Source organism: Rattus norvegicus, chromosome 19, assembly GCF_021556685.1.
Source record: "Rattus norvegicus strain SHRSP/BbbUtx chromosome 19, alternate assembly SHRSP_T2T, whole genome shotgun sequence".
In the NCBI taxonomy this organism is placed as follows: domain Eukaryota; kingdom Metazoa; phylum Chordata; class Mammalia; order Rodentia; family Muridae; genus Rattus; species Rattus norvegicus.
In genome coordinates this window covers 50,610,001-50,625,127 of record NC_141552.1, presented here as the reverse complement: position 1 = coordinate 50,625,127, position 15,127 = coordinate 50,610,001, and the positions used below count along the sequence as shown (strand labels likewise).

At 46.3% G+C, this 15,127-nt stretch overlaps 1 protein-coding gene across 1 annotated transcript in view; it reads left to right on the top strand.

The window, feature by feature from the left end:
• Nucleotides 1-8,031: 8,031 nt before the first annotated feature.
• The window catches only part of Psmd7 (proteasome 26S subunit, non-ATPase 7), a 7,291-nt gene continuing 195 nt past the window's right edge, over nucleotides 8,032-15,127 (top strand). Inside the window, exons 1-7 of the mRNA NM_001107426.1 lie at nucleotides 8,032-8,235; nucleotides 9,971-10,062; nucleotides 10,645-10,737; nucleotides 11,298-11,395; nucleotides 12,119-12,199; nucleotides 13,817-13,908; nucleotides 14,395-15,127. The exon at nucleotides 14,395-15,127 is cut by the window's right edge and continues 195 nt beyond it. Of these exons, the coding sequence (NP_001100896.1) occupies nucleotides 8,162-8,235; nucleotides 9,971-10,062; nucleotides 10,645-10,737; nucleotides 11,298-11,395; nucleotides 12,119-12,199; nucleotides 13,817-13,908; nucleotides 14,395-14,827 (963 nt within the window). The 5' untranslated portion in view covers nucleotides 8,032-8,161 and the 3' untranslated portion in view covers nucleotides 14,828-15,127. The remainder of the gene's footprint in view (nucleotides 8,236-9,970; nucleotides 10,063-10,644; nucleotides 10,738-11,297; nucleotides 11,396-12,118; nucleotides 12,200-13,816; nucleotides 13,909-14,394) is intronic.

Sequence of the window (15,127 nt, the reverse complement as noted above, 5' to 3'; positions counted from 1 at the left end):
CTAGACCGACTAGTGATCTGTGGAAAAGTAGCAGAAAGTCTAGAAGCACTTCCTTGTTTCTAACAAGGCTACTGGATGAGATTCCAGGTGGGGCTGGCTAAGGCATCCTATGCTATGAAGATCCACCCTTGCCAGGGTCATCACCTCTAGTTGTTTGTGTGCCCTTAGGTGCCCTGTGAGATGTGCCCACGTAGATACAGAACAATCTAAGATCAGCCAAAGTCTTATCAAGGTGGAAATTTCCCCACCCGCTGGTACTGTCGTTCATCCAGCACACCGCGTACTGGCTGAGGCAAAGCTGAAGTGAAACACTCTCACCCTGTCTACGGCTCGCTGCCCGCACATCCCTTACAACACCTCTTCGTTCTTCATGACTCTACCTGGGACTCGGTAATTCTGTGTATACGTGTTTTCCTGTACATAGCTATCTCTACCACATGCATAACTTGTGCCCAAGGAAGGCAGAGGAGGGTGCCAGAGCACCTGGGACTAGAGATGCCCATGGCTGTGAGCTGTCATGTGGGTGCTGTGAACGGAAGCCAGGTCCTCTGCAAGAGCAAGTGCTGAACTGGACCCCAGCAGGAGAGTTCTTTAAACTACAGGAGGATCCTATAAACTGAGAGCCCCGGCCTAGGCTAGAAATAATAAAAATCGGAGGACAAAATGGCAGAGCTGTGTGTGGTGTTCCAGGGCTTTAGCAACAATGCATTAGCAACAATGCATGAGAGGGGGAAGCAGGGAGGTCAGAGTTCAAGGTCATCAAAGTCACCAGTCTGGACTCCATGATATGTTCAAAACAACAAGAGGAAACAGGAAACTCTCTCACGACAATGCCCGAGCTTATGTAGCTATCGCAGAACAGAACAGTTTCTGTTCTCATATTTGAGGCTAAACATTTTTCTGGCTCACTTTGTCATGGCTGACACCCTCCTCACAGAGGGATGCCACCCACAAACCGGAGTTAAATGTTTCGCATGAGAAACACAAGAGGCAGGAAGCCCATTAACCGTCTTCCAAAGACAACCTCCATTACAACAGATAACAGGCCCATTATACCATTAGTACAGCCCAGTGCACACAGACACAGTTATGCCCAGAAGTGCTTTGTACTGCCTCAGACTACTAAGGTTTTACTTTTCATTCCTTGGTATTTTCTTGTATACCAATAGGTTTGATTGCTAAGAGATAAGAATGTTTAAATTGTTCTTACTTTGATTATAAGGTAATAGAAAATCTAAAGGATTAGTGCTAAGAAAAATGTGCATTTTTTTAAACAGCTAACAGATACTTTGAGGCACTGTGTTTGTACATACATGTAACTGGTACTTCATCGGACAGTGCCTTCTTCCTGGGTCATGGTTATTATTGTCAATGTGACAAGATCTAGCTGAGTCAACTAGGAGACAAATCTCTGGGCATGTCTGTGAGAGGTTATCTCGGTTAGGGAAGCTTCACCTCAGGCCCCCGACCATTGCATGTGTCCACATTCTGCAGACTGCTGGCATTGCCAGGCACCAGCCATCCCTCAGTCTCCTGCTGCAACCAAGGCTACAGAGCTGGTGCCTCAAGTAATCAAACTCCTTGAGTGGGGAAGATGTTTGTTTTCATTTCTGCGCTATGTTGAGTTAGAGAAACATTTCGAGCAGTACCCATGCCTGTGTCTGGTTATCTCTCGGTGTGTTCCTGAAAGAGTTCTCGTTTCCTCACACAGCTTAGCAACCTGGCGATCTGGATTCAGACCTAAGGTTCATGAGGGGCTAAGCTAAGGAGCCACGCCTGGGTGCAAATTCCCACTGTCTCAACAACTGCCATTTTCTCCCCCAAAATCTGAGACTGTATAACTGGGTCAAACCAATCTATCTCTTTAGGGTAGGTTCATCCTGGGTCGTGTGCAAATGTAGTTCTGAAGAACCTAAATTACCCGGTGTTCCCAAAGATGGGCATCTCTGAAACCGGGCAATAGACACAGACTTGGGCTAGAGGTAAATCTCTTATGGTTACTGCTGTTGCCTTCTTTTCCTCCTCCTCTTCCTCCTCCCCCTACTTCTCCTCCCTCTCCTCCTCCTCCTTCTTCCTTCTAAATTCAATAAGTTGAAAACTCAAGGCCCCAAAACTCAAGGTCTTGCTAGAATATTTATAAGACCACTGTTCCTTTGAGAACTCTTTCAAGATCCTGGGTCCAGGAGACTAACTCCCTAAACTAAAGACAGAAATGATCAAAGGAGGGAAAACCAGATTATCCTTAAAATCTCATCAGGTGCCCCGAAAGTTAAGTCCAGAATCTGCTGAACAAAAGCCAGTGAGCTTCCTACAGCCGCCCCCACCGCCTCTTCTGCATTACTGAGAGGGAAGTCGGCCGCTGGGAGTGGCGGCGATGCCTGGAATTATCACAAAAGTCATTTCCATATTTTAAAAATCAGGGGGAAGCATGAAAAACAGGCCTTCCTTATTATTTCAAGTGGTCTTCTTTATAGTCCTCAAAGAGATGTTTCCTTTGGACTCTCATCGTAAGCTTTATTTGACACATAAGGAAAATTAAACCAACCTTTGATCACTTGATAGTCACCAAATCTCTCCGGACAAAATTAGAGGGGGAATCTGCCCAAACTCTTTCTCTACTAAAGACGTCTCTCCTGTGCTGAATAGCGCCATGTGAGACATGAAATGAAGAAGTCTGTCCCAAAGCAGTCACTGCACACCAGCAAGCTTTGACACTGCACCACGAAGACCGACAATAGCTTTCCATGCCGAGCCTGGTGGTCCACATCTTTAATCCCAGCACTCAGAAGGCAGACACAAGTGGACCCCTGTGGGGTTTGAGGTCATCCCGGTTCACACAGCGAGTTCTAGAACAACCAGGACTCCACAGTGAAACATTAGCTTTAGGGTTGCTGGGTTTTTTCTTTGCAAAAAAAACCTGTCTGTGTGACTGTGTGTGTAGTGTACGTGTAAGCACATGTTTGCGTGTGTGCTGGCTTTTCATAGGTGTGTTGGAAACCCAGTCCGGGTCCTTGTGTTTACCCGGCAGAAAGTTTCCTGACTGAGCCAACTTCCCAACCCCACATTTTCTTAATCTAAAAGTTCTGTTATCTTAAGAAGGAGTAGAAGTCATCTGATTTGTGTCAAATACAAATATTAAAAGAGGGGGATGGGTCAGTGGGTAAAGTTGCCTGCCACCAAGTAGATGACCTGGTTCTGGTACCCAGGAACCACAGGGTGGAAGGAGAGAACCAACTCCTGAAACAGGAGGTTTGAGATTTACCTGCCCCCCCCCACACACACACACACCACACAGACACACACACCACACAGACACACACACACATACACACACACCACACAGACACACACATACCACACACATACACACACAGACACACACACACCACACACATACACACACAAACACACACACACCACACACATACACAGACACACACACACCACATACACACAAAGACACAAACACACCACACACATACACACACACTATACACACACAGACACACATACACACCACATACACCACACACATAAACACACTACACATACCACACACACAAAGACACAAACACACCACACACATACACACACACACACTATACACACACAGACACACACACACATACACACACACCACACACATAAACACACTACACATACCACACACACACAAAGACACAAACACACCACATATGTACATACACACACAGACACACACATACACATACACACACAGACACACACAGACACACAAACCACACACACATACACACAAAGACACAAACACACCACACACATACACACATACACACACTATACACACAGACACACACCCCACATACACACACCACACACCATACACATAAACACACTACACACACCCCACACCCCACACACATACACCATACACACATACACACACACCACACACATAAACACACCATGCACACACACACAGTACACACATATACACACAAAGACATAAACACACCACACACATACACACACTATACACACACAGACACACACCTCACATACACACACCACACACCATACACATAAACACACTACACACACCCCACACACACCTCACACACATACACACACCACACACATAAACACACCACACACACACATACATACACACAGATGCACACACACACCAAACACAGACACACACACAGTACACACAACCACACACCATGCACACACACACACACCATATACACACACAGACACACACTGTTGCATGAATGCCCACACACAGACACACAAAGCTATATTATTAAATGTTAAAAAAAAATGTAAAGGAATGAAAAAAAAAACCCAAAGCAAAGTTCCCCAAAGTAGAAAACTGTAGCGAAAGGGTTCGAGGGACCCAGGAAGGATATCAAAAAACACATTAAAATAAGGTTCGTAGTACAAGTACTCCAATTCTTCAGAGGTACAAGGATCAGGCTTCCTCACAACCAAGGGACTCCACCGCAAAACACATACATTATAAACTATGCTTCCTAGCATGCCTGAGGCAGGAATGAAAAGCTAAAGTGAGGGGTGCTGTCGTGTCCACCAGCCCTAAAACAGAGACATAGTGGACACTGGCAGACTCTGGTATTGGAATCCTTCAGAACTTTTAAATATTTCCTCCAGAGCATTGGTCACATCCAGAGGTGACACCGTGGGCAATCTCTACTCTGCTTTATCGCTCTACCCCGCTTGCTGCTCCTTAGAATATACATTGTTAAACGTATGTGTGTGACTAGAAATAGAGTGTAGGCTTCAGCCTTATTTTGAGGGTATGAGGTGCTCACACCTACAATCCCAGAAGAAGCAGGTTTTGTCTACATGGTAAGTTTCAGGCTAGCCAGGACTACACAATATGACCCTCTCTCCAAACAAAGGGGGAAAAGCAGAAATTAAATATAGCTTTAATAAATGTGTTAATTGTTTTGTTTGGGGGTTAAACCCGCCTGGCGTGCTGGGATTTAAGCCCAGGTATCTGTGTGTCCTGGGCAAGCCCTCACTACTGAGCTTCATCTCCAGCTCTACGTTGACAGTTTCCAGACAGTGTCTCACTAGCACAGGCTGGTCTGAAACTTGCTGTGCAGACCAGGCTGGCCTGGAACTCACAGAGCTCCACCCATCTCCACTGGGATCAAAGGCACGTACCATCACGCCTGGCTACATTAACATTTTCAAGACAAAAATTAAATAATACCTATGAACTAGAAAAGCTTTAATCCAAAATGTCTGATAAGGTTTCCTAGAATAGCTCTGAAAAAGTCAGCCACCTCCCAGCCCACCCCACACCCACTTTTCTTTACATCTCCCTCATAAATAAGGGACTTTATACAATAACCACCTGCAGTCATGGCATTAAAGAAAGTCACACCCCTGTCTACTTCCATTAAAAGTTTGGTGAGTTTTAGTTTGGTTTGGTTTTGGTTTTTCAAGATAGAGTTTCTCTGTAGCCCTGGCTGTCCTGGACCTCACTCTGTAGCCTAGAGTAAGTAGGATTTTAGAAATCCACTGCCTCTGCCTCTGCCTCTCCCCCTCTGCCCCTCTGCCCCTCTGCCCCTCTCTGACCCTCTCTGCCCCTCTGCCCCTCTGTTTCTGCCCCTGCCCCTGCCCCTACCCCTGCCTCTGCCCCTGCCCCTGCCCCTGCGTACTAGGGTTAAAGGCACCACCACACATGGCTAGTTTTGTGTATTTTAACGGAGATGATGACATCTCAAATAATAAACATAATAAAAAGGAGAATCCGAGGGAAGCAATGAGGTCAGGGGCATCTTTAACACTGCTGAAGAGACGGCTCAGAGGTTAAGGCTCTCACTGCTCTTCCAAAGAACCTGAGTTTGGTTCTTCAAACCTACATGATGACGAATAGCCACGTCTAATTCCAGAACCAAAGGATCCAACACACTCTTCTAGCTTCTGTGGGCACACACACACACACACACACACACACACACACACACACGTAATCATGAAAACAGCTTGCCTGTGTCCCTTAACTTTTAGAACTGAAGATTATTTTAGAGGCTGTGTTGAAGGAAGCAAAGAGCTGACACCACAGAGCTGTCTCCTGATCTCCATCTGCACGTCCACACACACACATCACACTCACGCAGTACTGATGATAAAAAACAGCATCCTTGTTCTTTTGGGGGAAGGGTGAGAGGTTTTCAGGCAGGGTTTCTCTGTGTAGCCTGTGCTGTCCTCCCTCTCTAGACCAGGCTAGAGTCAACTCAGAGACCTGCCTGCCTCTGCCCCCCAAGTGCTAGGAATAAAGGTGTGTGCCAACACAACCCAGGTAAACAAAATCTTTAAAAATGAGACAAAGTGTATACCTAAGTGAATTTGAACGTACTTTGCCGCCTATAACTATGCTGAGGTCTGTCTCCCATTATTTTCTTCTGTAGCCTTCCTTTTTCTCCTTCCTAGTTGATACCAAAATATACTTTCTTCTCTTTAAACCTTAAGTTTAAATGTGTAAAACTGGTACGGATGACTTTCTTCTAGCTCTGGTTATGTAATTAGTCACATAAAGACAGAGAAACTCATCAACTGGCCTGCCTCCTTCTTAGGAGGCAAACTAGGCTTATCTTATAATAAAAGCAAACTAGGCTCATCCCTGTTTACCACTGGGCTATGCCTGACTTATTACCTTAAGTAATGGCTCTGTACTGCCTATCCCAGAAAACTGTCCTTTTATTTCCAACCCTCTTGCAACTCTAGCTTTGTTTCAAAAGGTTGCATGACTACCTTGGCTCTCACTACCTTAAGTTGTTGTTAAGGCCACCTTGCAATCATGTCTTTAGACTAATGTCTTATGCTTATGTTCTTTCTGCTCCTGGAACCCTGCCTATTTTGAGCACCAAATCCCCTATTTGGAAATCCCCTACCCCTGAGCTATAAAAACCTTGTCTTTCTCATGTCCACTGCTGATTTCTTGAATCATCCCCCTTTTAAGAAGAGACAGCTAATGTACACAAATAAAAATGCTTGCCTTAATGCTATGCTGTGCTTACAGACAGAGTCTGGCATGGCTGTCCTCTGAGAGGCTCTACCAGCAGCTGACCAAGACAGACGCAGATACTTACACCCAACCATTGAATTGAAGTCAGGGAACCTATAAAAATAAAATAAAATAAATAAATAAAAAATGCTTGCTTTAATTAATTTAGCCACAGTGATTTGAGTTGGTGGTCTTTCTCCCCAAATCTTTTGGGATTAATAAAACCTGAAAGTCATTGCATTCATTAGATTAACAGTGAACATTAAGGAAAATTCCCAGCATAATTATAAAAATTATAGATAATTATAAAAATTGTAGATTAAAGTATCCAATCCTACACCCAAAGTGTGTTCTTGGTGTTAGATACTGAGAGCTCCTCTCAACCAGGTGTGATCTCATTTGCTCCCTCCCTTGTACTTGAAAGGCTGAAATCAGGGAATCATAGGCAGTGTTCTATAAGGCTTAAGTTCAAAAGTAATGAAACAAAACATTAAGAAATAAATAAAAACTGGGCCTTGTGGCACAAGCTTTTATATTCCAGCACTGGGGGGAGGGGCGGGGTGGGGGAGGGAGAGGCAGGTGGAGGCCGGCTTGGTCTACAAAGTGAGTTCTAGGACAGTCAGAGCTGTTACATTGAGAAACACTGTCTGAAAAATAAACAAACAAACAAATAAATGAAACTCATTTGCGAAATTTTGAATCAGTGATGATTTGAAGTGAAAGTTAAATAAATTATAATAAATAAATAAAGTTAAATAGTTGTTAACTATTTGATTGGTAGAAGTATAAACTGTTACTATGTATGTTTATCTACCTTTTTCTACAATTTTCCAAGAAGGAGAAATGGTGAGCTGGAAAACAACTGAGGCAGAAAACTAGGGCAAGGCCCAATGACAAGTCAAGCTTCATCACTAGCCTAAATCCCACAGAAAGCAAGGCAGCCCTTTCCCTTTCTCAAGATGGCGTCCCTGGCGACAGTGTGGGCACGCGCGCGAAGCGCTCTGGGAGCGGAAGTCGACTGTGCGGTGGCGGTCAAACCGGAAGGGGAGGTGCTGGGGCCTGGAGGAGCGGCCTGTAACGCTGCGGTTGCCGGTGTTTGCGGGTTGCAGGGAGCCGGGCCGGCGGTCGGGCTGTGTCGCGATGCCGGAGCTGGCGGTGCAGAAAGTGGTGGTCCACCCCCTGGTGCTGCTCAGTGTGGTGGATCATTTCAACCGGTGAGCGGGTGGCGCGTGGCGGCCACACGGCGCAGGGCTGCTGAGTCACGGGCGCGCCGGGCATAAACTCAGCGGCCCGGGACACGGGTGGGGGGTAAGCGACCCCAGCGGCTCCACGCCGCGCTGCTCGGAACCCATTGACAGCCTCGCAGCCCCGCCGAGGCCGCCACTCCTGAGCCTGGCCCGCCTGTTGAGTGCCCGGAATCGGGACGATTCTACCCGCCTTGGCCGCGCCTTTTACCAGAACGGCTGGGCGCCGTTTAGGACAGTGTTTCAGTGTGTCCGTGCCTGTAAAAGCTGTCACCGAAATTCTGGTCTGGGAGACCCCGATGGACGATTTTTTGGATGAGGCAGTGATCGTAAACCATCAAGTTTCTAATTGTGATTCTGGTTGGATGGTACCTTTAAAATGTGGATAAGGTGCCAGCTCTTTCCTCTAAAAGTGAGGCAGGTGCAGATTGAGGCCAGCCTCCAGTACACTTGGTTAGCTCACTGCCACCCTTATCTTCTCCAGCGGTTCATCCTGCCAGACCTGTTGCACGTGTTCGGAAGTTTTACAAGATAATTAGTTGAGTTAACAAATATGAAGACCCAGTAGGGAGTCTGTGCTTACTGTAAAGTCGAGCTAGTGCCTGGTCCGAACCAGGCTTTGTGCAGCTAACTCAACCAGAGCCAAAAACAATCTCAAGATAGAGGCTTTTGATTCTGGGTTCAGTTGTATTGCTCGGGATGCCTGGGTCTTAACAGGCTCGGTGGCCCTAATAGATACAGTTTTACTCCCCTGGGATACTAGTGGCCCTAATGGGGTGAGCACTGTTTCAGTTTTATTTTAACACTTGGTAAGAATCAAGTCGGAACAGACACTGCTGGTATCCTATCAAAGAACAGATGGGCTTTAAAGACCCATAGATGAAGTGTCCATTGCCGTGTGGAAACTCATTGTTTGAAGTATTTTCAGTGGTTTAAAGAAAGGGGGTGGGGGGACACATAGCCACCAGTAATACAAAACCCCTTATTTCATTCTGCCTGTGCTGTAAGTTTAAGGTACAGGCTCCATGTTAAGCAAAACACTACAGTTAAACTAGCATGAAACTTGGGGCTGTAAAGCGGTGTACTGTTTGTTTTACCGCGACTTGTACATTTCCTTAGCAGAAAACTAAGTTATTCCAAATACATAATTTGCTAGTGGCTAAAGAAAATAATTCTTTGCAGAGTAATATGCTTTGCTTAGCAGAAAATCATCCAGGAGGTTTGAGATGGAAGTTCTAAAGCAAAAACCTTCTCACCGGTCCAGCCTTTCTCCCAGTGTGGCCTGACTTTCCCTGAGCCCCTAGGTTATCCAGAAGATACAGTACATCTGGAGCTGGTTGGCATGGTGCAGATGTTATAGGGATAATTGGCTGTACCAGAAAACTGGTGCTTCTCTAGGTCTTCATCTCTGGAGAGATTTCAGTGTAGAGAAGAGGGAGAGAGTTTAAAGGAAAACTGAGAAACAGAAAAATAGGCGTGACTTTTTCTCCAAGCAAGTATCTGAAATCTCTAGAAAGTATCGCTTCAGTGTGTGTTGGGATATGTTTCCTTATCTTTAGTCTGGGAACTAACCTGTTACATTTGTTTGTGGACCTTAGTTCCCACATAAACTAAATTGTAACTTTGTTGTTGATACTTGCCACTGAGTAGCAAGTATCCGCTTTTGACTAGTGTCGGAGATTGACCCACTGCTTTTCTCATTCAGAATCGGCAAGGTTGGAAACCAGAAGCGGGTTGTTGGTGTGCTTTTGGGATCATGGCAAAAGAAAGTCCTTGATGTATCCAACAGCTTTGCAGGTAAATAACAAGCTCTTGATTGTTCTGAGCATGGTTAGAGTGTCTCTACTTACAAAACAGTGAACATGTTTCACTCCAGCCTGAAGACCCTATTTCAGAATTGCTGATATGTAGGAAAGGGAGACCAGTGGCTCTGCCCTAGTCCAGAGAGTGGCTGTTTTTAAGTTGCGGTCTCTGTTGTAGCTCCTCAGCTCAGCTGTTGGAGTGCAAGGGCTGCTACAGACTGTACCATGGTGGTGTGGCTGCGTCAGAACAAGCCATCCAGTAGCTTTAAACATCTGAACCCTGGCTTACCAGGACATTTATGCTCAGTGTATTGTTGCTGGAGGGTCTGTGATCTGTAAAAGGACTGTGCAGGGACGGGGCCTTGAGCAAGTCAGAGAGTGTGTGTCCTTTTTAACCCTTTTCCTTGGAGTACCTAAGTCTTTAGCGTTTTAAGAGAAGCTGGAAATGTGGAGGTTTGAATGAAGGCAGTACTGACAGTTTACATGGTGAGGCAGACACCACTGAGGTTCCTCTGGCTGAATTTCTAGCTCCTAGGTAAAGTCTTTCTATTTTCTCTTTTTTTCTCTCTCTCTTTAGTACCTTTTGATGAAGATGACAAAGATGATTCTGTCTGGTTTTTAGACCATGATTATTTGGAAAACATGTATGGGATGTTTAAGAAGGTCAATGGTAAGTCTGAGTGTGTGTGTGTGTGTGTGTGTGTGTGTGTGTGTGTGTGTGTGTGTGTGTGTGTTTAAATCTGGTCTCTGTATATTGTCAAGGATCGATCCACTTAGCTGGACCAAGTGAAAATAGACTGGTAGTGATAGAGAAATGAGGTAGAATGAATAAACCACAGTCACAGTCTGAGGCTGTGTAGACTACCCGGGCTGGAGGCTGTGCTAGCCCTGGAGGCTGCCTGCCCTAGAGCTCCAGTGCTAGCCAGGTGCATTGACGCTACTGAGTGCTGCACACACGGCTCTGGGCCCACCTACCCACCCCACGCCCACGCTGCTCCCTCACGTGTGACTGGACCCTAAGCAAGTCTGGGAGACAGATGTCTCCAGGCTTCACTCTCTTAGAATTCTGTTTTGTAGTTTTAGATTTCAAAGATGTGTCAAGATTTATTTTTGTCTGGAATTCTCAAAAAGGTAGAAAGCCTAAGTAAGTGCTGGTGTTCTTACTGTTTCTGAGTCGGTGGCACAGATCTTGATGAAATAATTAAAACTTACTAAGGTTTTGCTTCCCAGCCAGAGAAAGAATAGTTGGGTGGTACCACACAGGCCCCAAACTGCACAAGAACGATATCGCCATCAATGAACTCATGAAGAGATACTGCCCCAACTCGGTAAGTACACTGTCGTCAGAACACTGTCATCAGAACACTGATGCTCTCTGCCCCTACTCAAGTAAGAGCCTCCTCAGAAGGCCTGGGTAGCCAGGCATGCTTTTGTGTCTCCAAAGCCTTTAGCAGTAATGTGGAGCTGTGTTAATTTGGTGTGACTTAGTATATTTAATGGCACCTGCTGGTGCCATGTACATCTGACTTAATCCTCTCAGAAACTGGATGTTGGCTTTATAAATGAGGAAACCGAAGTGAAGTATGGCTAGAGGGCCAGCAAGGTGGCTGTGTCAGTGAGGAAAGACCCTATCACCAAACCTACAAGGTCTCTGCCTGGACCCACACTAGGAAGAGAGACTCCCACAATTCTGTATATTCTGTGTCTCTATCTCACTGTCTCTGTCTCTGTCTCTCTCTCTCTCTCCTTCTCTCCCTCCACCTTTCTCCTCCCCCCCCCCTTTCTCTCTAGAAAAATGCAATGTTTAAGTGTAAAAAAAATTTTTTTAAGGTTAAGAGTGTAAATTAAAAAAAAGATCTGGTGGGGAGTGAGGTACAGGTTGGAATTTGGACAGGTGAACTGTGGGTCACATGAAATGTCAACTTATTTTCGCTGAACATCCGGCTTGTTTCTGATTGAATGAAGAAAGTGGTGTGAGTAGTCAGAAGAAGTCTTGAAGTTGTACCTTGTGTCAAAAAGGAAGGCTCTTGCTAAGCTGTGTTCTCTGCCAGGTACTGGTCATTATTGATGTGAAGCCAAAAGACTTGGGGCTTCCGACCGAAGCCTACATCTCAGTGGAGGAAGTTCATGATGTAAGTCCTGCTTCGGGCTGCAGAATGGATTAGCAGGTTCTCGGGTGACTTTGGGGGCTTTTTGGTTTGGTTTTGTTTTCTTTTCCATGTTCAACTCAACAACTCTTTCTCTGTAACAAAGAGAAGGTTGAGTGTGGCTAGCAAACCAGCCTTGAGTTTTTTAATCATCAAATTTTAGAAATAGAAAAGGATTGAGGAACCTGCCATCCTTTTTCACTAAAGAAACTGAAGCCTTGGTGAGTGACTGAGGTGAAGCCCAGAGTTGTCATTGAGACCAAACAGTTCAGTGCTTACACCTCAGAGACCTTCACAGCGAGGGAAAGGGAGGTCTGGGAGGCTTCTGCTCTAGTACAGTGGGCAGTGCACTCGTGAGTCCTTCAGACAGGCCCTGGGTTCTCAAACATAGCAAGACAGCGCCATGGTGAGACCTGTGATCTTTGTGGCTGGGATTGCATTGAATAGAGCACTGAGCAGTAGCCAATCTTTCTCTATCCTCAGGAAAGCTGGTTTGGAGCTCTTTGGTAAAGCCTGATGTAGCAGGGTTGGGGGATGGGCACAGAGTATTTATCAGGGTGTCCAGGAGCCTGGTCTTCAGAGTCAGGAGGGATTAAGAGTGTAATACCTCTTCTTTATGGCTTTAGGATTTGAAAAGGGTGTTCTAGGGTGGTGCCCTCCCAGCCTTGCACTAAGCCTTGTCCTGTTCTTTTGCAGCCCTAAGGAGCTAGGTCCAGATGTTGTTTGATGGCATTAAAGCTTTTACCCCTGGTTCCTTACCCGTTGTCCTGAAGTTCTCAGGCCATCCTAGTGTCCAAAGACTAGAGTGACCTTTAGGGAGTCCCCATGCTGCCCTGAATAATATGAGAACCAGCCACACTCCAGCAGGTCCAATGTGTAACGTGACTTGAGAGACTTGCCCAAGGCCCTGGGGCTCACTTAGCCAAACTAGTGGAGCCCTTAAGTCTGAGGAGCCCTCATAAAAGATCATGACCTCTGTTGGCAACAGGGCTGAAAAGTTCCACCATTGAGTCACCAGATGGTGGAGTGACCAGCCCCTCAGTGGATGCTTTTTGGTTCTTTTTTTTTTTTTCCTCGGAGCTGGGGACCGAACCCAGGGCCTTGCGCTTCCTAGGTACGCGCTCTACCACTGAGCTAAATCCCCAGCCCCATGTGGATCCTTTTATTCTACCCTCTAGTTACTCTCTGTCACACTGGGACTACTCGGTCATGTGATCCAGGGGACAGTACGTGTTGGCATGAATGTGCCTCAAGTGCGGGTATTCTGTATTTCCATTCTAGAAATTCTTAACCTGAGTCTTCCGTGCATTGCTCCACCCCACCAGTGTGGGCTTGAGGGAATGCCCCAATTTTCCTTGACAAGAAAGCTTTCCTCAGAGAACAATGTAGTGGCAGCACCATGCAAACAGGCTAGCAGCAAGGTCTGTCTTAGCCTTGAGGGCTTATTTTTCAAAGTGAACCTGACCCCACCATTACTGTGGAAGTCTTCGTCTCATAGCCATGACACGGGCCGACTGGCTGCAAAAGACTCGGGTATGAGGAGAGAAACGTGCCGGTCGGCTTGTTGAAAATAAGTAACGATAGTTAAGCCTCTTCTCGCAGGACGGAACACCAACATCAAAAACTTTTGAGCACGTGACTAGTGAAATTGGAGCAGAGGAGGCTGAGGAGGTTGGAGTGGAGCACTTGTTACGGTGAGTCTGCTAGGGACTCTGCAGCTAAGAGCATTGGCTGCTCCTGCAGAGGCCCAGGTTGCGTTTGCAGCGCCCATGTGGCAGCTCCCAGCCACTGTGACTCTAGTTCCAAGGGATCTCATGCCCTCTTCTAACCTCCGTGGGCTAGGGACATATGTGGCACACCTGTGGAAAAGCAGACGTGCGCACACACGGGGACAAAGAAGTAAATCAGGGTGGGTGTGGGGTGCACACTTAGAATCCTAACACTTGGGAGGCAGAGGCCGGCGGGTCTCTGAATTTGAGGCCAGCTTTTGTTGTTGTCTGATGTTGCTTTCCAGCCTGAGAGTATTACACTCACACACATGTGCAAAATTAAAAATAAAAGTTGCCAACAACCTAGGTTACCAGGAAGTTGTTGTAGATCTGAGCTGTTGTCCCAGACAGTCCTCCATTTGTGGGCATGTAGCCTGATGCTCTTTCTGCCTTTCTTATGGGTTGTTGCAGGGACATCAAGGACACTACAGTGGGGACTCTGTCTCAGAGGATCACTAACCAGGTCCATGGTTTGAAGGGACTGAACTCCAAGCTCCTGGATATCAGGACCTACCTGGAGAAGGTAGCCAGCGGCAAGCTACCCATCAACCACCACATCATATACCAGCTGCAGGACGTCTTCAACCTGCTGCCGGACGCCAGCCTGCAGGAGTTCGTCAAGGCCTTCTACCTGAAGACCAATGACCAGATGGTTGTGGTGTACCTGGCCTCGCTGATCCGCTCTGTGGTCGCCTTGCATAACCTCATCAACAACAAGATTGCCAACCGCGATGCGGAGAAGAAAGAGGGACAGGAGAAGGAGGAGAGCAAGAAGGAGAGAAAAGACGACAAGGAGAAGGAGAAGAGCGATGCGAAGAAAGAGGAGAAAAAGGAGAAAAAGTAAATCGTGTAGCTTTTTTAATTTGTAAATTAAAATCTTATAAACTTAACTCCGTGTGCCACTAGAGGGTCCTTTGTCACATTCAGTGCTTGTTGACAAGCGCTCTCTGCCCTGGTCACCCTTGCTGTGGCATTTTGTGGAGATGAATGGACAGAAGGACCGAGCTCAGCCCTATGCCACAGCGTCCGTTGCATGAGTTGGGGGTGCGGTGGCTCGGGTGTCCCATTGTGAGAACAACGTAATCTGTGGCACTCTCCTTTTATCCTTAAAAGGAATTTTTTCCTGTCTTATAAGATTCAGGGG